The 22,497-nt window shown below is 32.8% G+C and overlaps 6 protein-coding genes across 7 annotated transcripts; 4 read left to right on the plus strand and 2 right to left on the minus strand.

Annotated features, from left to right (window-relative positions):
- Positions 1-530: 530 nt before the first annotated feature.
- LOC107904508 (uncharacterized) lies at positions 531-3,760 on the minus strand. The gene is made up of 8 exons (XM_016830902.2): positions 3,438-3,760; positions 3,173-3,319; positions 2,974-3,071; positions 2,239-2,311; positions 2,089-2,149; positions 1,910-1,995; positions 1,740-1,829; positions 531-784 (listed from the first exon to the last, which is right to left on the minus strand). Exons 1-8 carry the CDS (start codon positions 3,546-3,548, stop codon positions 722-724), a joined length of 729 nt encoding a protein of 242 aa, XP_016686391.1. The 5' UTR covers positions 3,549-3,760; the 3' UTR covers positions 531-721.
- A 783-nt stretch (positions 3,761-4,543) lies between these two features.
- Positions 4,544-6,610, plus strand: LOC107904507 (non-specific lipid transfer protein GPI-anchored 7). Its single transcript, XM_016830901.2, has 3 exons — positions 4,544-4,975; positions 5,189-5,221; positions 6,283-6,610. Exons 1-3 carry the CDS (start codon positions 4,666-4,668, stop codon positions 6,375-6,377), a joined length of 438 nt encoding a protein of 145 aa, XP_016686390.1. The 5' UTR covers positions 4,544-4,665; the 3' UTR covers positions 6,378-6,610.
- Positions 6,611-6,815: 205 nt separating this feature from the next.
- LOC107904506 (monothiol glutaredoxin-S14, chloroplastic) lies at positions 6,816-9,133 on the minus strand. Its single transcript, XM_016830900.2, has 3 exons — positions 8,869-9,133; positions 7,838-8,107; positions 6,816-7,041 (listed from the first exon to the last, which is right to left on the minus strand). Exons 1-3 carry the CDS (start codon positions 9,047-9,049, stop codon positions 6,986-6,988), a joined length of 507 nt encoding a protein of 168 aa, XP_016686389.1. The 5' UTR covers positions 9,050-9,133; the 3' UTR covers positions 6,816-6,985.
- A 1,649-nt stretch (positions 9,134-10,782) lies between these two features.
- LOC107904505 (FAM10 family protein At4g22670) lies at positions 10,783-13,913 on the plus strand. The gene is made up of 11 exons (XM_016830899.2): positions 10,783-10,986; positions 11,077-11,134; positions 11,228-11,371; positions 11,459-11,546; positions 11,626-11,706; positions 11,824-11,888; positions 12,110-12,250; positions 12,597-12,713; positions 12,798-12,965; positions 13,112-13,169; positions 13,594-13,913. The coding sequence occupies exons 1-11, from the start codon at positions 10,865-10,867 to the stop codon at positions 13,689-13,691; spliced, it is 1,140 nt and encodes a 379-aa protein (XP_016686388.1). The 5' UTR covers positions 10,783-10,864; the 3' UTR covers positions 13,692-13,913.
- Positions 13,914-14,759: 846 nt separating this feature from the next.
- Positions 14,760-19,792, plus strand: LOC107904504 (maspardin). Its single transcript, XM_016830897.2, is given in 9 exon segments — positions 14,760-15,012; positions 15,767-15,892; positions 16,603-16,701; positions 16,974-17,116; positions 17,897-17,910; positions 17,913-18,004; positions 18,170-18,277; positions 18,990-19,130; positions 19,240-19,792. Coding segments are annotated over 9 exon segments (1,221 nt in total). The 5' UTR covers positions 14,760-14,940; the 3' UTR covers positions 19,666-19,792.
- Positions 19,793-20,096: 304 nt separating this feature from the next.
- LOC107904503 (actin-related protein 2/3 complex subunit 5A) lies at positions 20,097-21,784 on the plus strand. 2 transcript variants are annotated; one of them, XM_016830896.2, is made up of 5 exons: positions 20,097-20,445; positions 20,539-20,732; positions 20,831-20,897; positions 20,972-21,072; positions 21,474-21,784. In XM_016830896.2, the coding sequence occupies exons 2-5, from the start codon at positions 20,635-20,637 to the stop codon at positions 21,607-21,609; spliced, it is 402 nt and encodes a 133-aa protein (XP_016686385.1). In that variant the 5' UTR covers positions 20,097-20,445; positions 20,539-20,634; the 3' UTR covers positions 21,610-21,784. The 2 variants fall into 2 exon arrangements, with proteins under 2 accessions (XP_016686385.1, XP_016686384.1); XM_016830895.2 differs by having other exon boundaries at positions 20,104-20,445; positions 20,600-20,732.
- The last annotated feature ends 713 nt before the right edge of the window (positions 21,785-22,497 follow it).

Raw genomic sequence — 22,497 nt, forward strand, 5'->3', positions numbered from 1 at the left:
AAGGTTTTTTACAGGCTGATGTGCCGCATGAAGACCAGACCAACAGCTCGTCCCATTTGGCTACACAGTTCAATTATTTTCAAAGGTTTTGATATATTTAGACGGTTATATTCTATATTTATGTTTAAATATATGTCAAATACGAATATCAAATATATAAAAGAAAAAACAAAAGAAACAGAGAAACATAGGGTGTAGCTATGCCAGTAAAAAGGCAAAGGAAAAGTTGGTGCCAAAAAGCCTAGTCTTCGCCATGTATTTGGTGCCAAAAAGCCTAGTCTTCGCCATGTATTTGAAGGAGAAAGATGTCTCATTTGATTACTGGAAAGATAAGTAAAAATTCTTGTAAAATAACAAGATTTCTTCGAAATAAGTGAAATATTTTCCTTCTATTTGCTAAAAATAAGTTATTGGAGTGGTTAAATATTATCAGTTAAGTTAATTTATTACTAATCCATATACTTGTAAAAAATAATACTCTAGTTAATGAAATGGCTAGAATATGGGAGTTCCTTTATATAGACCATGTCTGAAAAACAGCAAAATCATTGTATAAAACTCTAATTCTGATCCATGTCTTTGTTCATGTAAAGTACTGACCTGATCTTTAGTACAATACCTAAATCTCTGTAGGTACAGTAACTGCTAAAACTGAATTCACCAACAATCAACTAGAGTGATACTTTACTTATCACTAACATTCGGACACATGTAGTGTATACTATACCGTCAAATATTTGAGAACGGCTGCACGGATCTTCTCCATGAAAGCCGCTGCTTGCTTCTGCAAGTTAAGATAAAAATGATTGAACTAAGTTATAGGAGTTCTGTCTGAATTGGAAGTGTATTACGGATATAAACGGTGGCAATGTATTTTTATCGAAGTTTTAGGAGAAGCCCAAGTGAAGTTTTCATGGCTGCTAAAAGAAGATGTCAACTCAAAACACATTGAATGATATTCATGATACAAATGGATAGATATAACATGACAGATGGTATGAATGTTCTGATGTGAACAAGTCGGGTCCATGTTTGTTGGCTACACAGCAGCCAAATAACTACAAGTGCTAATCTTGATAAGGTGATTAGGTTTTGAGAAAACTCACAAAATATCAGTTCAGATATTTTATATCAATTGCAAAAAGAAGGGATGCAAGACCGTTATCGTTGAATAGAAACACCAAAGACAAATGCAGATCCAAGAAGACAACGGAGTGAAAGAAAAGGAGAGATAAAAGAAAATAATGGGCAACTATAGCAAGCAATAAGGTTCTATCATAATCAAATGAAATCATTTTGTCGCCAATCGGCCAAAACATGGATTTGAAAGCATGGTGTTTACAAGCATTTCGCCTACATGGAACCTGATAATATTTTTATAGCCATCAAACTGACACATGAAGGCCATATCAGCCGCTTTCTATTCTGATTCATGGTGTTTAATATAGTCAATTCCAACAAAGGTCATAGTAACCGTTAAAGCACGCCAATTATGACAACAATAAAGTTCCGAAATGATACGGTAATTGTCTTATAGACAGTTGAGATCGAGCAAAATTATTAGCTCGAGTCCTAGAATCAGTTTTAGGGTAAAACCCAAAAGCTTAAAACATTTAAACCAATAGGTTAGTCGCCAGATCGTACATTATAATCTTCGAGAGACCTAACCTATTGTATTTCACCAGAATATGCATGTATGCAAGTATATACAGAATCTTGAGGATGAAGACAATGCTAACCTGGTTATCCATGTTTGCATTTGCTATGTTTTCATCTAGAAGTGTCAATAAGGATCTATTTAGTTCATTGCCTTCAACCATCTCGAGCAACTGCATGACAATACAAAACCTCAGCTGACCTGCATAAAATTAGAAATATAAAACGGACTCAATGATAGACAGGCAGTTACGGTTGCTTTTATATCTTTGGATGACAAAATCTTGGTGAGGCTTTTCTTCGCAGTTATAAGTTCGGCTTGCATTTTATCATATGCTTCTGCAATCAGAGGACCAAGGATCATTAGTAAAAACGAAAAAGGCATTAACTCTTTAAGAGTTTAACTGTAGTTTATACAGTTGGAAAACTTACCGGTGCCTTCTTGTAAGGCCTTTTGTAATGCCTCCAGCTCAATCAATCTGTCCTCCATATCCTGCAAAATTTACCAGCTTTTAAATTCCCAGTTGTCTGACATTAGTTAAACCGAGGGATTATCACACATAAGGTTGTTTTAAGACAAACCTCAGTCTTCGAAACAGCAAATCGAATCTCCCCGATCTCAAATTTCAGGTGGGAGAAGAAGTCCTTATCTAATCTACAAGTTGCAAATAAAGATGGTGTATTGAACTGAGAGTTTAAGGTGCATTTTACCAATTAAGTAAAGGTAATGGCAACGAAATGAAGAAAACACTCAAACAGAACATTTCAACAGAGAAAGACTATACAAAAGGTGAAAGTACCAGAGAAGTCCCTCTATTATATAGACTACATCAAATTAGTCCCTCTACTAAATTGATCGATTTAGTCCCTTACTAGTAAAAGTAAATGAATAAAGCTAAATTGTAATAGAGTTAACATTTACTATTTAAAAAATGACTTAAAATTTTTCTTTCATTTGCAGTAGAATTTCTAGCAAAATATTTCATTTGCAAAACCATAAAAAGCTTTCAAAAATAAAAATATAACTCTGTTAAACAATAAAGAAATGTTTTTAAACAGTAAATGTTAACTCCGATGTAATTTGACCTTATATGATTTGCTTTAACAGTGTAGGATCTAATTTGATCCATAAGGACTAATTTTATCCAATCTCTATAATAGAGTGACCCTATAGAAAAAAACATTGAACTTCTCAATAAAACTCAAGTGTTCTAATAAATTTCAATACCCGGAGAAGCAAAACAACAAACAACTAACATGCAACATTCAACAAACAAGGATTTCACAACTTCTTCGCAGCAAGATTGAAGTACTAACCTATGCCTCAATCTTGCAATCTCAAACTCGATCTCTTGAGCTTCGGTGTCAAGAAAATACTCGATCGTCTCCTCAGCAGTACCGGGTAATTCCCTGGACTAATAATGAAACCACCAGAAGAAGAAAACAAAATTTAAAACATCCAAAATAAAACCAACTGAATAAATTGCAAAAATAAAAATAAAGAAAACTAGTATACTTGGCGAAGAGCTTGGCGACGTTCCTTCTCTTCACGTAAATGTTGCTCAAATGCTTCTCGAGCCTCTGCGTCCTTCTCTAGCCGCCTTTTGAATTCAAGACGAGCTAAGTGTCCTGTCCCCGGCTTTCCTAAAATACCTTCTGGGTCCTTCCTTAGGTTTAAAAAACAAAGAAAAAGAAAAAGAATTGATTTCAATCCAAAGATTCAATTGTTTATCAAACCGTAACCAAAGAAGAAGAAGAAGAAGAAAGTTCAAGTTCTTTACCCATTGGACGCAGGAGATGTTGAGCTTGAAGTGGGTTCGTTTTGTTTTTGTCGAAAAGAAGGTGTTGGCGGCGGGGGCGGAGGAGGCGATGCCAATTGAGAGAGTGGCCATTGTTAATGGCACTTTGATAGAAGCTTCTTTTTACTGCGTCTGGTTTTCTTTTTGGGGGTTCTTTGAAGATGTGTTGATGGCGTCTTATCCGTTAGAATTAGTGCATTTATAATTTTTCTTTTCTTTTTTGCAGTTCAGTTATGGTGGATTTGTTGGGTAGTGGCGGGAGCAAATGGATTTGGTCTTTGGACGGTATGGGTTTTTCAGCTCTCTCTTCACCATTAACGAGGGATCGTTGCATTTGGGCTATGATTAACGATCTAGAGCAGCATTGGGCCTTCCGTTTATTTTTTGGGCAAACTTTATAATTAGCCACCCAATTATTAGTGTGTTTCTATTTTGGTCATCAAATTAGAGAAAATTTTAATTTCATCACTAATGTTTTAGATTTTTTTTTTGGTCACTCTTTGTTAAACGGTTAACATAAGTGATTCCTTCGCCTTTTTTCTAACTAGTATAATAACACATTTAATCTTCAATATTTACATATTCTATCAATTTGATTCTAATTCTAAATAATTTAATAAATTTAACTCTTTTCATTTAACAACTCAAATAATTTAATCCTTAAACACACAAAATTAAATGGTTACCACACCATAAATAATGAGAACCTTGGCAGTTGACACAGATAAACTCTGACACAAAGCTTATAAGTTATAACTTTACAAGATTCCAATGTAACAATGTGGAGAGTTAAATTTATTATTTTTTATAATATATTTTGCACCTTTTTATAATATAAAATAATGATTTGATCATATTTATCTTTAATTATAAGTTAAGGATAAAAATAACTCATTTATATGACTAAATTTATTAAATTATTTAAAATTAAAATTAAATTGATAATATATAGACATTAGATTAAATTTATTATTATATTAGTTAAAAAAACCCTCGCTAGTCGCTAACCATTTTTCAATGATGTACTGCTGAGGTCAGCACAAACAGATCCTTTTTGAAATTATTGGAGTTCCGGTCCAGCCCGGACATCTTTACTATTAATTACAGAAACAGGTGAAATAGGGATTTTGTTTTCATTTTAAGCCAAAACTTAGCAGCTAAGGAAAATCAAAACAACGAGGAGTCTAATTGAATTTCACAAACCCCCAAAATGGCTAACCTCATGATCATGGCGGTTCTCCTGGTTGCGGTGTCGACGGCGGCAACCGTTACGGACGCGCAAGCAACTTGTGCGGCAAAGCTAGTGTCTTGTTCTCGTTACATCCTAAACACCACCATCAAACCTCAAGATGACTGTTGTAACCCGATCAAGGAAGAGGTAACCAACGATCTTTCCTGCCTTTGTAACCTCTACAAAGACCCTAAAGTTTTTGCTTCTTTGAACATCTCCACCGCGCAAGCTCTCAATGTCACTCGTGAATGCGGCGTCACTACTGATCTAACCGCTTGCAACAGCAACAGTAAGTTTCTAATTACTCATATATACAATTTGATTTGATGAAAATTTGGTTTGAATTTAAAAAAAAACCATTTTATTTATTTGTATTTTTCCGTTTGCTCTAAGTGAAGTCTTTGTTCAAAAGCTGTTCATCTCTGTATTCTAATTTCTTCTATAATTTCGATTAATAAATTAATTGCTCTCTCTCTCTCTCTCTGTCTTCTCCTTTCTGCAGGCACTTCTACAAGCTCTGCTACATCCCCACCAGGTAACAAAATTATAAGATTAAATAAGAATTAAGTGTGCTTATTTGCATAAATGAACTAGATTTTGCTAATAGATTTCAAATATCGAATAATATTTAAATTTAAAAAATTAAAATCCAAAAAAGAATCTGAATAATATTAAATATTAAATATTTATTTTGTTCTTTTTTTATTTCTATCAGCAGAAAACATGTGAATGAAACCCTAGTAGCTAGTAGCTACTACTAAAAATTTATTTTTACTTTAATTTAGTTTTTATTTTATTTTGGGGCCACATACTTGAAGTTATCATAAATGTCAATAAGACGGGCTGGTGGTGATGCCATTGTCAGCTGGACTTTGAATTTTTTGCTTTATGTGGTTCTCAAAGTTAACTTGAAAACTATAGAAAATAAGTGATTTTCATTAATGTCTAACTGCTTAGTGGAACCAAACAATGCTGTATTATAATATTTTGATAGAAGAATTTATAATTAATACAAAAATTACAGATCGAATTAAATTGCAATATAAAAATCGAATCATTTTTCTTACGAATCCATGTAAGTGTAATATCATAATTCGTAATATTTATTTTTTGATACAATGCTTAAAACTACTCATAGCTTTTCTCAAACTCTTAAATAGGAATATAATGCACTTCAATGCATTCGAACCCACCTTTTTTTTTATAGGCAATAATGTTGATACTAACTGAGTTAAGACTCAATCGGCCTCAAACTCGATATTTTAACTAAGAAAAAATGTAATAATACTAATTTAAATGATACAAGTGGAGCGAAGTTGAGTTGAGTTGAGTAAACTTTTATTTATAGTCGAGTCCCTCAAGTTATGTAAATCTATTTGCATCAACTACTAATAGTTAATTTAAACTCTCTCTAATTTCTATACATTAGAATTTAAATTAATATTAATCTGGTAAGTTGATTGAACCAATTTACTTCAAAGAATTACGGGCATTTGTGTATTGGGCATAACACATCCGCTTGTACAATATGAGATTGGGTTCGAATTTAGTTTTGTTTTTATTAATATCATAATAATTTTGTTAATATTTTTATAGGAGGACGATCTGCAGATCAAAATGGAGGTGCTGACAGGATATCATTGACTGGAGTTACCATCGTATTCTTTTTTTCCATCTCTATGGCACTGTGATGAAGCGTTATATATCAACTAGTTTTGTCATTATATCTTTAGAGATTACGAATTCAAAATTATATTTTTAGAGATTAAAATTTGAAATAAATTTAAATCTGATTTAAGTCAGTTGCGTAAATGAAGTTGTATCTTTGGTGTTTGGTGTTATACATGGTTATTGGTCAGTGTTGGTTATTATATCAATCCTGTGGTATTAATCTATTTAATAATACGTACTCATATATTTATAATAATGTCCATATTAATTAAGATTTAATTGATTTCTTTTTTCTTTTAAATGCGTATTAGATATTTGAATTTATTAATTAATAAAATAAAAATATGGAACCGAATAATAATTAAATTTTGAATAGATCAAACTAATTTCAATAATTAAAAAGGCCATTTGAATTCTAAAAAGTAGCAGCACCAGAAAAAAAAAAGTGCAGATAAATATGGGGTTCAAATTTTAATTCCTTTATCTTATTATTCCAACAACAAACTGTATAATTCCAATGTGAGACCAACAAAATCAATCACAAAAGAAGTTAAGCCAGCCGAGACAATAAGTAATCAGCTAATTACAAACAAGTACAACTACATCTGTTTTTCAATGCAGATAAGTATCAAGAGCACATCGCCTTCTCCAATAGTTCCTGCAATTCCCCATTTTTATATGCTTCTGTACGTAAAAAGGAAAGGATTCATTAAAAATACTTACAAAACACAATGTTAGAAACTACTCTTAAAATGAGAAAGTAACAATGTACACAATCCATGAATTGATCATCGATGCTATATATAACAAACATTAGGAAAAGTATCATGGAAGTCCTTGTATTAAGAGTTAGATTGTATTTTATCGCTCTACTCAAAAAATAGACAAATTAATCTCAATAGGTTAGGTAAAAAAGGAAATTGATCTTTTTTTGTTAAAAATTGACATGACTGACCAAAAACCAAAATGACCAATTGGCTCCTTGATTTATCGTACAATGACTAATTTACTCATTTTTTGAACAGAGGCTAGAAAATGCAATCCGACTCGTAGTACAAGAGCTTCTATGGTTCTTTTACCAATCAATTGCCTAAAACCAGATTTATTTGGTAAAAGTACCATGAAGGCCCTTATATTAGGAGTTGGATTGCATTTACCTTTTTTACTCAACAAATGAGCAAATTAGTCTCTATATATTAGAGCAAATTACCTTTTTTACTCCATCCATTTTTACATTACAAATTAGTCCCTAAATGGATAAAAATTTTAACAGAAAAGACTAGTTTGCTTTTTGATCTATCATACAAGGACTAATTTGCCCATTTTAAAAGTAAAGGAAATAAAATGCAATCTGATTTTTTGTACAATGGCCTCATAACAAAGCCTCCATGGTACTTTTATCAATTTATTTACATATGAAAGTGAGTTTTTTTTTTTAATACTAAAAAAAATAGCAAAGTGAAATTAACAAGAAGCTTACCAACAGTGATATCGCAACCACCAAAAAACTCTCCTTCGATATAAAGTTGAGGAAAGGTAGGCCAACTGGAATACTCCTTCAGACCCATACGTAGCATTTCGTTCTCTAATATGTTTATGGTTTCAAAAGGAACGTTCAAAGAATTCAAAATCTGCACTACCGTATTTGAAAACCCACACTGTGGGAAGTCCTTAGTTCCTTTCATGAAAAGAACCACCTTGTTTGATGTCACCACTTTATCCAATGTATTCTTTAGCTGAGGAGTTAAGGCTGCACATACAAAACTTCTTTTTGTTAATAAAATCATCCATGATTACACTTAATACAATGTAAGTGCTTCATTAGTATCTAAACAAGGTTATTACATATCATAGCCTACATTAATTTATCCTAATCCCAAATATATTTGACTTATGAGCTGATACTATTAATCTCCTTTCATCACAAGTATGCAACAAGCATGTCTAAAGTGAACACAACAATATAAGGGCTATCGTTACCCTAAGGCACCTGGAAGTCAAGAAAAACAAATGGGTATCTTTTGGCGTATGCTTTCTCTACAGTTAAAGCTGTGGTTCTTTTTTTTTTTTTAAGATATTCTTTCTGCTACCAAAGGCAAGGACGAAACCAGAAAATTGTTTTAGGGGGCAGAGATGAATCATAAATTATTGGGGGCCAAAGTGCATTTTTACTGTTATACTAACATGTAATTTAACAAAAATTTAAGGGACTAAATGGCAGATCTACCATTTTTGGGAGGACAAAGGCCCTGCCCCCTTTGTCTTCGTCCCTGACCAAAGGAGTTGATAACTAAGATGGGTTTTCTCAGCAGTATTTCAAATTTAGTAGTCCTGCTGAATACTCAAACAGGTCTCTAATCGCAATTTTATCAAAAATGGAAAAGGAAAAGAAACATGGTGAATATGAAATTCAATGGATATCCACAAATTGATTTGCTGTAAAGAAATTTAAGGGTAAATATAAAATTCCAAGCAAGTATATTTTGAGAAGGGATAGAGGTGACGACGTACCAGAAGAAAAGCAACGAAAGCGGGCAATCCTAGCAGTAGAGCTCCGGTTCGTTGAATAAAGAGGAAAAGTGAAGGTGCGGTGCGATTGGGAGAGAGTTTTCGAGAAGAAAACCTTTCGACCCACTGCATCAGTTGCAGGCGAACAGGGGGAGGACACCGCCATTACACACCTCAAAGCCATCTCATTCACTTACCACACAAACCTACACCACACGCGTTTCCATTTTCCAGGACTTGATTTTATTGGGAAACTAGTTTTTTTGGTGAATGTAGGTTAGAGGTCCCTCTATATAGGAATTTGATCAAATTAATCCCTATACTATTAAACGATAAATTAAGTAGATCAAATAAGATCAAATTAAAACAGAAAATAGTTAATATTTACTTTTTAATAAAATTAAAATTTTTATTATTCGATAAATAAAATTTTTTGTTTAGAATTAAATTATAATTGAAAAAAATATTTTTTAAAATATTTTTTATACAACAAATGTTTATTCTCTTACAAATTAGACTTAATTAATTCTCTTTAATAATATAGGAATTAAATTAATCTATTTAATAATACAGGGACTTCTCAAGTGTATTAACTCTAGTTTATTTTCTTTTCGGTTCCATGCACCTATATCGTGTGTAATAGTTAAAATATATTATATTATATATGTAAAACATGTATTAAGGGACTTCTCAAGTGTATTAACTCTAGTTTATTTTCTTTTCGGTTCCATGCACCTAGATCGTGTGTAATAGTTAAAATATATTATATTATATATGTAAAACATGCATTAAAGTATCAGTTATTTATTTAATAAATAATTTAATAAGTGAAAATATAATCCATACGTAAATTAAAAAACAATTTTAATTTTAATTTTTTAATATAATAAAATAAAGCAATAATTGTTAAAAGAACAATCTCATTAATAATCTTAAAATTTTAATACAATTAATTGAATTAGACATTAGATACTTTCAAAATAGGTGATAAATAATTTACATTGAAACTAATTTTTTTAAATTAAAAAAATCAAATTTTATAAAGTATATTAAATAATTTCCTCATTTAGTATCATATTTACTTTCTAAATATAAATTATAAATTTATTTTCTTTATATATAAAGCAATAAACTTAATCATATCTTATAACAAAACAATTTTGTTTGCACTTTAAGATCATGCCTATACTGGGCCAACATTTACTACTAATGATTAGAAAAGAAATTTGCCCATAGTTTTCTTTTGGTTAAAATATGCTATTAGTGCTTGATGTTGACAAAATTTAAGATTTAATCCCTATATCTAAAAACTTAAAAATATTAAGTCCTCCTACATTTTTTTTAAAAAAAATATGAGCCTAATCACTAAAATCTTAAGGAAGGGTGAAGGGAGGGGCAGGCCTAAAATAAAAAATTATGCTTTTAGCCTCTGAAATTTTATAAAACTTTAAGTAAATAAAATGATAAAATTATTGTTTAGCCTCTAAAAAATGATAAAACTTTGATTTAGTCTTTTTAAAAACTGTAAAGATATATGTTAATATAATGGTGAAATTTCATTTTAACTCTCACAAACGCATGTAACTCAATCTTGCCCCCCAGAAAATGATTTTTCCTTCGCCCCTAATCGTAAGTATTTTCTATCAGAATTTTTTAACTTAGAATTTTAATTAGGTAGTCCTCATATGACGTGACATATAGTTAACAAAAAATAAACATAACAAGTTGATAAATTTTGACATAAACTACCAACGACGACGATAATGATTGAACTAATATATTTAAATTGAAAGTGTAAGAGGATGGAATTTTTAACTTTTAAAATAGAAGGATTAAATTTCAAACTCTATACAAGTGCAGGGACTAACAACTAAATCTAATCTTTCTTTTTCCAAGCTTGTTCAGCATAATGCCCGTGGAAAGACCTGGAAGAACAGTGACTGTTCTGTACTATTTATATTGTTTCGGTTTTGAAACATAAAAAAAAACCTCTGCAAAAATGAATTTAACAATGGACGAAGCAAAATTAAAGGAGCTAAAGGAGTTCATTGATCAGTGCAAAGCTAATCCTTCCATTCTAAGCGACCCTTCACTCTCCTTCTTCCGTGACTATCTCCAAAGGTATATTCACTCAATCGTTATCTATTTTTTGCTCCTAATTTTTATTCGTTAATGGAAAAAAAGAAGTAAATAACGGCACCGTTTTGTCAGTCTCGGAGCAAATCTTCCATCTTCAGCTTGCGGCCATGAAGCTGGAGACTCCAAATCGGTAACCGTTTTGATACTAATTAGCATCAATCGTGTTTTTCATTCTTTTTTTTTTCTTATTTACTGATCAAACTGAGGAAATTGATTTATAAAGAGTTATGTGATGGAGGAGAGTGACGAGGAAGTGGCAGACGGTGGAGAGAAAATTAATTTAGAGGAGGAAGAAGAAGAGATTATTGAATCTGATATCGAGCTTGAAGGCGATGTCGTTGAGCCTGATAATGATCCTCCTCAGAAGGTAGGATCTCATCTCACAATTTTTCAGTTAATTTCCGTTTTAGTTTGTTTAGTTATTTCTAATTGTGTGTGTGTTTTGGTGTTGTAGATGGGAGACTCTTCAGTGGAGGTTAACGATGAGAACCGCGATGCTGCGCAGTTGGCTAAAGCCAAAGCCGTGGATGCTATTTCTGAAGGTAAATGAATCACTATAATTAATGTTTTTGTCTTCTTTTTTTTTATTGAATTTGTATTTACTGAAGCTGCTTACTGCAGGGAAGTTAGAGGAAGCTATAGAGAATCTGACACAGGCGATTTTGCTGAATCCAACATCGGCAATCATGTATGGAACCCGAGGTTAGTGTTTTGTTATTTAGCTACTTACATTCTCTGTTTTTATTTAATTTTAATTGAGATAGATTCTTATATTTTTTCGAATGATTTGGTTGCTTTGTGTTCTTTTTTCTGTTTCAGCTAGTGTTTATATCAAGATGAAAAAGCCAAATGCTGCCATTCGAGATGCCAATGCGGCTTTGGAGGTTTGTATGTATATATTTACATATATTGTTGTTTGCCTTCGTTTGAATGTGTGCACATGCTCGAAGGATAAATGCTTAAATGGTAATTATGTAAATTTTAAACCATGTATTGACTTGCTTGATATGTAAGGAACTTTTGCTGAGCAACATTGTGTTCCATATTTGTTTCCTCATTTTTTATGGATTCATGAGACATATTTATCCTCATTCTTGTCTCGCAGATTAACCCAGATTCTGCTAAGGGCTACAAGTCTCGGGGCATTGCACGAGCAATGCTTGGTCAATGGGAAGATGCCGCCAAGGATCTACGCTTGGCATCAAAGTTGGATCACGATGAGGAAATAAACAGCGCCCTTAAGAAGGTTTGCTCTTTCTGTTTCATTTTTTTTCTCCTTGCAAAAGTGAATGTCTATATAGTGTTCTTGCACTAACTAACTGAACTCATCCAAGTTGTATTGCTTCTTCTTTTTACATTTTTAACTGAGTGATCTGATCAAAATGTGATGTATCAGATGCATTGAGGATTTCTCCAATTAAAATAACTAGGGGTACATATACATCTTTTTTGACATAGAAATGAAGTATTATTCTCTGCCACTAATGTTTGTTTTCGCTGCATCGGATTCACTAAAAAATGCGTAACAGGGCTATAGTTGTTGGGCGTAAATCCTGCTTTAACAGCTCACGCTGACTTCTTTGCTTAAACAGGTTGAACCTAATGCACACCGCATTGAGGAGCACCGTAGGAAGTATGATAGACTGCGTAAAGAGAAAGAAGATAGAATTATTGAACGTGAGAGACGGCATCGTCATGCTCAAGCTCAAGTAATTTTGCTCTTATTCATCCTTTGCTAACATTACCATATCATTGCTTTCTTGACTTTGATTCCATTGCATATTTTGCTCAAGGCTGAATATGAGAAAGCAAAGAAGCAGGAGCAATCATCCTCCAGTACAAAACCTAGTGAGATGCCTGGTGGGTTTCCAGGTGGAATGCCTGGAGGAATGCCAGGTGGTTTCCCTGGTAGTATGCCGGGTGGGATGCCTGGAAACGTTGATTTCAGTAAAATATTGAATGTGAGTATATGATGAAACAGGCTTGGGGTTTTTTTCTTTTTATGTGCTAATGCAATTCTTTTTTCCCCTCCTTTTCACTTTCTTTAGGTCATCTAGAAAATGCTTGTCCTTTTATGTGATTTCTAATGTTGATATTTTTCCGCCAGGATCCTGAATTAATGGCAGCATTTAGTGATCCAGAAGTCATGGCTGCTCTTCAAGACGGTAGGCATTTTGCTATACCATATTTCAAATACATTTTCCTTGAAGCCTGTAGTTCTAGTTGATCTGTATTCTTTAATACTTTTGATAATTTACAGAGTTTGCATTTATCCTTATATGTGCTATGTGGATGATTCTTTTTTGTGATTGTGCCAAATGATCAAGTTCTAACCTACATGGAAGTTAAAGAACGAATAATTCAACACTCGATATCTTTTCCGTTCTTTTTCCCGATCTTTATATGCTTATAACGAGTTTGCCTTAATAGTGTTTGAACATCATTGGGGTTTCTTTAAGCATATACTGCAATTGCGGATTAGGAGATTAGGAAACCATTCATATTTTCTCGAGAAATTTATTTATCCGTAACCGAGTTTTATGCATTTGAGCAATGGTTGTTACTTGATCTTGTTGTTGGTTTTTGCAGTGATGAAGAATCCTGCTAATCTTGCAAAGCATCAAGCAAATCCCAAAGTCGCACCTGTAATTGCAAAGATGATGAGTAAATTTGGCGGACCCAAGTAAAATAGTTCCTTAGTAATTTGATTTCGTTTGTGTTGTAAATATAAAATACTCATCTTTGTGTTCATTCCAAGGAAACAAGTAAAAATTATGGTCAGTGTTAGGAACTGGTTTATAGGTTTGCAGGATTTTTCTCTTTAGGACTAAGAGTGTTTTGTTTTTTTTTTTTTTCCAACCTTTTTATCTTTTTAAAATTATATTTTAAAATAAATTATCTATTCCTTACGTCACATATTTGAAAAATTATTTTATTTTAAGAAATTTAGTTTTTATATTGTTTAGAAATTGAAAGGTAAGTGTAATTGCTAGTCCGTTAATTAGTTAATTAATTCTTTTAAATAAATATACCAGGTGAAATTTTATTAAAAAATTGAATATTAGTATAATATGTTGTCAATATGTTCTTAGGTTAATGTTGTTAATGTTCAAATACTGATGAATTTGTAATAACAAAGATTAGGTGATAATTATTTCCATGATCTTTTATAATTCCATGGCATCTTCACTGAACTGGGGACATATTAGAGACTGAAGGCTGAATGGTTGATCCATAAAAATAAAATAAAAAATCCATCTTTACCTAATTATTTCCTCTCTCTTTTTTTACCATTGCTTTTGCTTTATATCCTTTATAATTATTTATTCAAATATAATGTAACTGAAAATGAAATGCTTTATTAATAAATTTAATCTCTAAATTATATCTCAATTCTTAAATTAGTGCTTAAAGTTTTTTTGCCAAACTTATTTTTGAACTATCAATCTTATTCCATTTTATTTAAGAAGTATACGACATGCAATAAAAATATATTGTATTCGATAAGAATATATTGTATGTGATATTTTTATTGGTTGATATAATTTTCTAAATAAATTGAAATAAATGAAAAAATTTAAGGACCAATTAAGATATTGGTGTATAGTTTAGATACTAATTTGCTAATAAAACCGAAAAATAGTCATTGGAAGATACCGGCTCGTCTAAAATGCACCGATAAGGTGCACCAAAATTTATACTGCGCACCCCTTGAGAGATAACGCTGACTGGTTGATGACAAACGTTTCCGTCAATTGATCGTTATAGCTCAGCCACGTGATTTCTCTCGTCTTCTCGTCAAAATTAAACTTGAAACTAATAGAAATATAATAATATAATAAAAAATAAAAACAGAGAGATCGTCGATCAGATTTAGTTGATTGATCCAAAGAATCAAATGGAATGAAATGAACGTAGAGTGAGTGGATTTCAGCAATGAAAAGCGTCTTCTCGGCGCCCGGAGATTACATCTACTTCAAGTCCCAAGTCCCTCTTCACAGGATCCCCGTAAGTTTTTTTTTTTAATTCTCTAAATATTTTTGTTGACTTTTATAATTTTTTTATCACGGGTTTTATGATTAAAGTTTATTGCGATAATGGGTTTATTTTTGTTTTAGCTATAGTCTATCATTGTGTGGGTTTTGATTAAAATTCTGATCTCTAAATTACAAAATGTTGTTCTGGGTGTTCATAGGATTTGCTTAAATCTGTGCTTTTCTTACTGTTAATGACCATTTTCAGTAAATTAGTTATTCATATGAGCTTAGATATTTCCTCATCTTGAAAAAATAAAAAAAGAATTGGATTTCAGTTTGATAGATTTCATGCTTATTATTGAATTCTTATCTGGTGGAGTTTACTAGTTGACTTTGTTTTATCACTAAGGATGCCTATGATTGAATGGTTATTAACCAGCTGGTTATTTGTCTGATTTTCCTCAGTGCCACGGTTTCCTTATTACTTTTAACTCTTATGCTTACGATTGTGAAATCCTTACTTCAAAATAGTTTCTCGAGGTTTGTCAGATCAGCGGTTAATTAAATTGTTATTCATTATATACTGTTTTCATGAAGGTATATTGTGATTTCTGATAAATTTTATCATCTATTTATCACTTCAAGTCTAGTATAGTTTACCATACCTAGTTGGTTATGGCATTGCTTAGCATGTGTCTCGAAGTTATAGACTCATCTTGTCTCTCTGTCATTACCTTTTATTAATTGTGATGACTCATTTTTGGAGTTCCTTATTTTTCTCACAGATCGGCACGAAGCAGTGGCGGTATTATGATTTTGGTCCCAAAGTGGTTACTCCACTCATATGTCTTCCTGGAACTGCAGGGACAGCAGATGTCTACTACAAACAAATCATGTGCTTGTCCATGAAGGTTGTAAGCCATCTATGATAAGTAACTTTGACATAAGATAAATGGAAGGCAACCTTCATAGGCTATGTCTTTTTGTTCCCTTATTGCTTGATATAGTGGATATTCTGAAGTTCTATTTTTTTCAGTGAGTTGGCTCCTAACACGTTATTAATCTTATTTTATTAATGAGTAGAGTTCCTAATTTCCTTTTGGGTTAAACCATTATTTGGGGCCTGAAATTGGCGACAATGTCCACATTGGGGTTTGAATTTTTTTGTATAAGTTAGTCTCTGAACTTGGTAATTGTTCCCAGATTAGGGCTTGAACTTTTTTTTTTCTGTTCAAGCAAGTCTCTGAACTTGGTAACTATTCCCACGTTAGGGCTTTAACTTAAAGGTTTTCAAGGAAATATCAGGCACTTACTTGGACCAAAGAAAAGTTGAGGCCCCAATGTGGGAACAATTGCCAAGTTCAGGGATTAATTTGGACCAAAAAAAGGATTAGGCCCCTATGTGGGAGTAATTGCCAATTTCAAGCTCCAAAAAGTGATTTAACCCTTTCTTTTCAATGCTAGCACGCTCAAAGTTCCCCATTTCATTTATTGGTTGGTGAAAAGATTATTCATATTCCTGATATGGATTTACTCAACTTATTTTATGGTTACCGAATAATATTGTGAAGAATGTTTACTTCTCATTAACTCTAATCGTTTTAATTTCACAAATGTTCAGGGCTACCGGGTCATTTCTGTTGATATTCCCTGTGTTTGGAATCATCAAGAGTGGATTCAAAGTTTTGAAAAGTTCTTGGATGCCATCGATGTTCATCATGTGAGAACATAATATATTTGTGGCCCACGCTTCATTCCTTCCCTATTATAGCATTTATTTTTCCTTTTAGTAGATATTTTATATTTATTATTCTATTATATTTTTCTGGAATAAAGCATAGGTTACCTGCTTAAAGTGAAACAACATCGTGCAGTTGACTGTAATATTAAGTAGACTGCACAGTTCTACAGTGTAGTTCTTAATCTAATTAGCAGTAGTTTATCTTGAATTGTAACATTTGCTTAGCAGACTGAGTAGCATGTCTTTGACAGATACATCTGTATGGGACATCCCTTGGAGGCTTCCTAGCACAACTTTTTGCTCAACATCGTCCCAGACGGGTTAAATCCTTAATTCTATCAAATACATTTTTGGAGACGCGCAGTTTTGCAGCAGCAATGCCTTGGGCACCTTTGTATGTTTCTACATTTCTTGTTATCAACTCTAGGCTGTTCTAAATTGATTCATTTATTGGATTACGCATATTAGCTATTCATTTGCTTAAGATTTGCGTCTAAGTGCGTTGTAAATTCATCAGAAATTCATTGGAAATTTGAAATCCGATAATGCATGCATGCAGTTTTGTGTGGTATCGAGTTCAAACAAAATTCCCTTGCAATGAGTCAATTCCCGTAAATTAACCACTTGCGTGCGTGCTTGCATTTCTTGGATGAAAGAAAAAAGTATATTCATTCTGCTTTTACATATATTTTTGGGTTAAATCACTATTTAGGGCTTGAACTTGGCAACTATTTATACGTTAGGACCTGAATTTTTTTTTATCTAAGTTGGGCCTAGAACTTGACAATTGTTCCCTTTTGGGGTCTGAACTAAGTAACTGTTCCCATATCAGGGCTTGAACTTTTCTTTGTATTAGTTAGTCCCTAAACCTGGCAATTGTCCTCACATTGGGGCTTGAACTTGGCAATTGTTCCTACATTGGGGCCTGAGCTTTAGGATTTTCAAGGACTAATTTGGACAAAAAAAGTTCAAGCCCTAATGTGGGAACAACTGCCAAGTGCAGGGTCTAATTTGTACAAAAAAAGAAGTTCAAGCCACAAAAAGTGATTCAACCCTATATTTTTCTATTAATTTAGTGTTTCTTGGTTTTTATCCTTGTCTGGTCTTTTTATTAAATTTACATATTGCTTGTCAATATGAATGTGTTCTTAAGATATTTATTTCCGACATGCAGTGTCAGTTGGACCCCGTCTTTTTGTTGAAACGATACGTCTTAACAGGAATCCGTGATGGCCCTCATGAACCTTTTATTGCCGATTCTGTGGACTTTGTTGTTTCGCAGGTATGTTTCAGGGAACAACATGACTATTTTTCTTTATTGGGTTTTTTGTTATTAACATTACGGTATGGGGCACTTCGTATCTTTTGCTCTTTTAAACGCAAAACTGTCTGCTATAAAAAAGAGATTGCTGTCGTTATATGAGGCCATATGTGAAAATCATTTCAGGTCGAAACACTCTCAAGAGATGAATTAGCATCCAGGTTGACTTTGACAGTTGACTCTGCTTCAGTAAAACCGCTACTACTTTCAGATTCATTTATTACTATAATGGATGTAAGTAGTCTGAAACTTGCTTTTTATCGGCTGTGCACACTAATGTATCTCAAGTATGCATGCCGTTTCTGGGAAACAAAGTTTCCTTGCTAAACTGAGAAGAAAAAACATAAAAGATGGTAGTAAATATAATTTTATTTTTAAAAAAAGCCCATCTCATTGTTTAGATATCTTTCAGTTAACTTGCAGCTTAATATGCCAAATTTTCTAGGGTTAAAATATGCCATAAGTCCCAGTACTTTTTGAAATTTTGGAATTTAGTCTCTATACTTTTATTTCAAGGAATTTGTCTTCTATTTTTCAGATTTCAATTTTCAGATTCAACTATTAACACTGTTAAATTTTTTTGTTATATTTGTTAGTATGACATTTTGAATTAAAAAAGAAAAACTCATTTTGTAGCTATGTAATTACAAAAATGATGTTATAATTAACTTGAATTTAACCAAAAAAAAATTAACAAGGTTGACAGTGGTGAACTTGTATTTTGAAATTTGATAAGTAGAAGGATTGCATTTGTAGAAATAAAAATATAGTAACTAAATTCCAAATTTTCGAAGAGTACCGAAACTTTCAACATATTTTGACCATTTTCTAGCTACATGATTGAATTCATATGAGGAAGCTTTTGCCTTCACCTTCAATACTAGGAGAAATTTAAGCTTTAGCTGGTAGCTCTATAATTGACATGGTTTCTGACATGGCCTCGAAGACGAACGACTACTCGGCAATTCCTCAACAACTTAAAGATCAGTTGAGTGAGAGGTACCCAGGTGCAAGGCGAGCTTATCTCAAAACAGGAGGCGATTTCCCCTTTCTTTCCCGCCCAGATGAAGTTAACCTACATCTTCAGGTACAGGAAGTTTATATATCAAAACGGAGCTTGACCCATATATGTGATTGATTGTACTATCGTTATATCAAGATGACTGTCGTTTCATCTGGTGTGTGAATCATGGCAGCTGCACCTGAGACGGGTTGGATTGGAAGCTCAGCCAGAGCTGGTTCAGAGCATCCCAAAAGATGGCACCGGTGGAGGCCCCAGCAAAGAAAATGATAAGGAGGATCGTGATGATGAACAAAAAGATAATGGGGGAAATCCCGAAAGCAATTCTGAAGAAAGCCAGCCGTCACCTTCGGCTCCGGAAAGTTCAGAATCTCATGGTCTAGATGAACAGCTCCTCAGCAATGCCGAAATTCATTACATCAATCAGAAAGATTCAATCATTTTGAAGCCTTCTGCAATGTCATTGAATCAACACAGTGCGGCTGCCGGAATCCTCCTCCAATCGACATGGGAGTTCTTTATTTTCTCTTTGCTGCCGTTATATGTGGATTCATTATACATTTATTCTAATAATGCTTGGAAATTGAGACAACTGGTGTAAATAGAGCATTGGTTAGCAGTTTCTGCTCGTTGTTTATATAAATATAAGCGCTGTTGCAAACAGTTTCTCCATTGACAATGTTGTATCTATTCAGTTATTTTAAGTTCCTCATTATTGAATTTTCAAATCGAATCTTGTTCACCAGACACCGTAAATGCTGCAGTATCCGAAGAAGCATGCAAAGTTCAGATCTTCAAGTATTTGCAATTTCAGAATCAGTAACAAAATTACTTGCAAAACCCTTATGAGCAATAATCTTAAGGATACCATGAATTCACAAAACATATACGAAGTTCTCGAATCCTAACTGTTGACCTAGTACGAAGTTCTCGAATTCTAACTCTTGACCAAGTAGCATTGGGCGTTCAGTCCAAAAATATCGCAACTGTTTGAATCATAGGAACAACCCTATTTGCAGTCATAGTCTGGTAAGCTCGCTCTTGTTAAGGGTGTGCGAGTTAATTGTAAATGTAAAATTAAAAAAAAATGAAATTCTAGTATAACCTCATGTCTGGTTGGTTGTAATAGTCATTTCATTACTGATCAATTCGGTGATAATAAGTGATCCCTTTGTTTGGTTCACCAAATCATTCATTCCATGGAATCGTCATTCATCTCTTATTACAGTTTCTCCCTAATTAGCATTCCTCACCATACCCAAAAAACAGCTGAGAAATAAAGAGAAAAACCTTAACCTGTCATTATTGTCCTTTATCACTCTCAGCCTCACTAATACCTCAAGTCACCACACCCCCAAAGTAATCGACAGAGTTGATCCCGGTAAAGTTATTATTCCCCTTAATCTCACTTCGGTTGTTAAAATTTCATCTCTTTGCTTATTTGGTTAGAAATCTAAGCTTGTTTATATATTAGGTCCATCCCACTAACTCTAAAAGGAGTTCTGTATGAAAGGAGAAAATTTTTTGTTTGGCAGGTGATTGATCAGAGAGAGCGAGTGAATTGGCGATAATGGCAGAAGTGAAGAAATCTGTGGAATCTGATAACGCCGAGGATATACTAACAAAAATAGAAAACAAATCTTTGAAGATTGAGAGCTTAATTAAACAGTTGAAATTTCTAATATGAATTTGAATTTCCCATTTAAAAGTTTTAAAAGGAAAATAAAAAACCCTAATTTTGTAGGATTGATTTGTTTCTATCTCAGATATAAATTCATTGAAGCGATTAAAACTGCGCTCGAGGGTTATCCTCCCCGAGACGAACGATGCAAGGTTTGGTACCCTAAAAAGAAAAAGGTTTTTTTGTCCATTTTTTTATATTTTAATTTGGATATTGGCATTTGCAGTCTGCAAATTGGATAGGTGTGCATAAAGCATTAATGGCTATAAAAGATGTTGAAGGAATGCTTCGTTCTTTAGATCCCCAGTACTATGATATTCTTATGAAGTGAGTCTTTTCTCTTTTTTTGGCATTTTACTTGTACATCTCATTCAATAATAGGGTCTCTTTCAAATTTTTTAAATGAGATTTAAGAGTATTTGAGCAAAATGAAATCTGATCTGATTTACTTAATCCCCGTGAAATCTACTTTTATGCTTTTCCTCTTTTAGCAGTTGTTAGTGCACAACTGTTGTTGCACTGAATGTTACATTATTTGTGACCAATGAATAGCTAGAAGCACCTGCAGCTGATGAATTTGCACTTTGTGAGAAAATCTTTTACTAGGTTAGTTGTTCCCATTGTTGAACATTTTGCCTAATGATGTTATAGCTCTTGAGGAAACAATTGCTTTCATTATAAGCACAAATGTTATGTGGGTCATATATGATTGTTATGAATATTTTCAGGTATATATATAGAGGATTGTCGACTGGAAATCGCACAACATGTGACCAATGCCTTAAGATCCATGAAAAGCTGACAGAGAAAGCTGGTTTCGGATGCATACTTCGTTCCCTTGCAGACACTGTGAATACAGTTTGACTCTATTCACCCCTTCTTCTCTTTGAAAAGATAATTATTATAGAAATGTTCGGCATTTTCTCTTCATTGTTCCACATATATGTGAACCACAAATTTTGTCCATCACTGAATGATTAGAGGCTATAATTTGTCATAAATTAATAATACAAATATCTGGCTTTTCAGTTTGGGGTCATTGCAAGTGTTTAATTATCAAATCATATTACTAGTGCATCAGTTGTTTTTCTCTGTTTACTGCATTTTTTCCCCTTTAATATATAAATTAGCAGATTGAATGCATTTGAAATCGTTTTCACCATGACATCAGCGTCTCCTCTATGCTGCTGTGCTTTGCTTATTGGGAACTTTTGTCAAACAGTTGTTACTGTGTCTTAATTTGGGCTCAAAGAAGTACTTATGAGATAGAGCTCTTTCGGAGTTGTAATCTATGAAGACCTTGTTTGCCTTCCACCTGGGTTGTATTCAAAAAAAAAAAGTTCAATGTCTAATTGTTGTTACTCTTTTTTTTTTTTTACTTTGGTGGCGAGAGGAATGCCCTCTTTAAAAGAAAAATGCCAATATTGTACGAAACTTATATATAAGTGTAAAAATTATTTCTCGTCTTTATTATTTTATTTTTATCAAATTTATATCTAATGTGAATTCATTCTTTTTTATAACCATAAAAAAGTCAGTCAATTCAGACATCGCGGTTTCCTTATTATAACTAACTTATTTTACACAAAAAAACCGAATAATTAAAAATCATGATTTTATTGATGATATTTTGATAACTTTTTGTATATGTAATATTTAGATTATATAATGACATTATAAAATGGCACAAATTATTGTAACTTTTTGATATTATCAAATTTAACATATAAATTACATATAAACTAATGACAT

Source organism: Gossypium hirsutum, chromosome D11 (genome assembly GCF_007990345.1).
Source record: "Gossypium hirsutum isolate 1008001.06 chromosome D11, Gossypium_hirsutum_v2.1, whole genome shotgun sequence".
Taxonomy (NCBI): Eukaryota; Viridiplantae; Streptophyta; class Magnoliopsida; order Malvales; family Malvaceae; genus Gossypium; species Gossypium hirsutum.

Coding starts and splice junctions, on each gene's coding strand:
- LOC107904508 (XM_016830902.2), bottom strand. CDS start 3,548: ATGGCCACTCTCTCAATTGGCATCGCCTCCTCCGCCCCCGCCGCCAAC. Junction 2,150..2,238: donor TTGCTGTTTCGAAGACTGAG/GTTTGTCTTAAA, acceptor TAAATTTTGCAG/GATATGGAGGACAGATTGAT. Junction 1,830..1,909: donor CCAAAGATATAAAAGCAACC/GTAACTGCCTGT, acceptor ATTGTCATGCAG/TTGCTCGAGATGGTTGAAGG.
- LOC107904505 (XM_016830899.2), top strand. CDS start 10,865: ATGAATTTAACAATGGACGAAGCAAAATTAAAGGAGCTAAAGGAGTTC. Junction 11,135..11,227: donor AAGCTGGAGACTCCAAATCG/GTAACCGTTTTG, acceptor TGATTTATAAAG/AGTTATGTGATGGAGGAGAG. Junction 11,372..11,458: donor ATAATGATCCTCCTCAGAAG/GTAGGATCTCAT, acceptor TTGGTGTTGTAG/ATGGGAGACTCTTCAGTGGA.
- LOC107904506 (XM_016830900.2), bottom strand. CDS start 9,049: ATGGCTTTGAGGTGTGTAATGGCGGTGTCCTCCCCCTGTTCGCCTGCA. Junction 8,108..8,868: donor CTTTCGTTGCTTTTCTTCTG/GTACGTCGTCAC, acceptor TTGTATGTGCAG/CCTTAACTCCTCAGCTAAAG. Junction 7,042..7,837: donor TGGTTGCGATATCACTGTTG/GTAAGCTTCTTG, acceptor TTTTACGTACAG/AAGCATATAAAAATGGGGAA.
- LOC107904507 (XM_016830901.2), top strand. CDS start 4,666: ATGGCTAACCTCATGATCATGGCGGTTCTCCTGGTTGCGGTGTCGACG. Junction 4,976..5,188: donor AACCGCTTGCAACAGCAACA/GTAAGTTTCTAA, acceptor TCCTTTCTGCAG/GCACTTCTACAAGCTCTGCT. Junction 5,222..6,282: donor CTCTGCTACATCCCCACCAG/GTAACAAAATTA, acceptor ATATTTTTATAG/GAGGACGATCTGCAGATCAA.
- LOC107904503 (XM_016830896.2), top strand. CDS start 20,635: ATGGCAGAAGTGAAGAAATCTGTGGAATCTGATAACGCCGAGGATATA. Junction 20,733..20,830: donor ATTGAGAGCTTAATTAAACA/GTTGAAATTTCT, acceptor TTTCTATCTCAG/ATATAAATTCATTGAAGCGA. Junction 20,898..20,971: donor CCCGAGACGAACGATGCAAG/GTTTGGTACCCT, acceptor TGGCATTTGCAG/TCTGCAAATTGGATAGGTGT.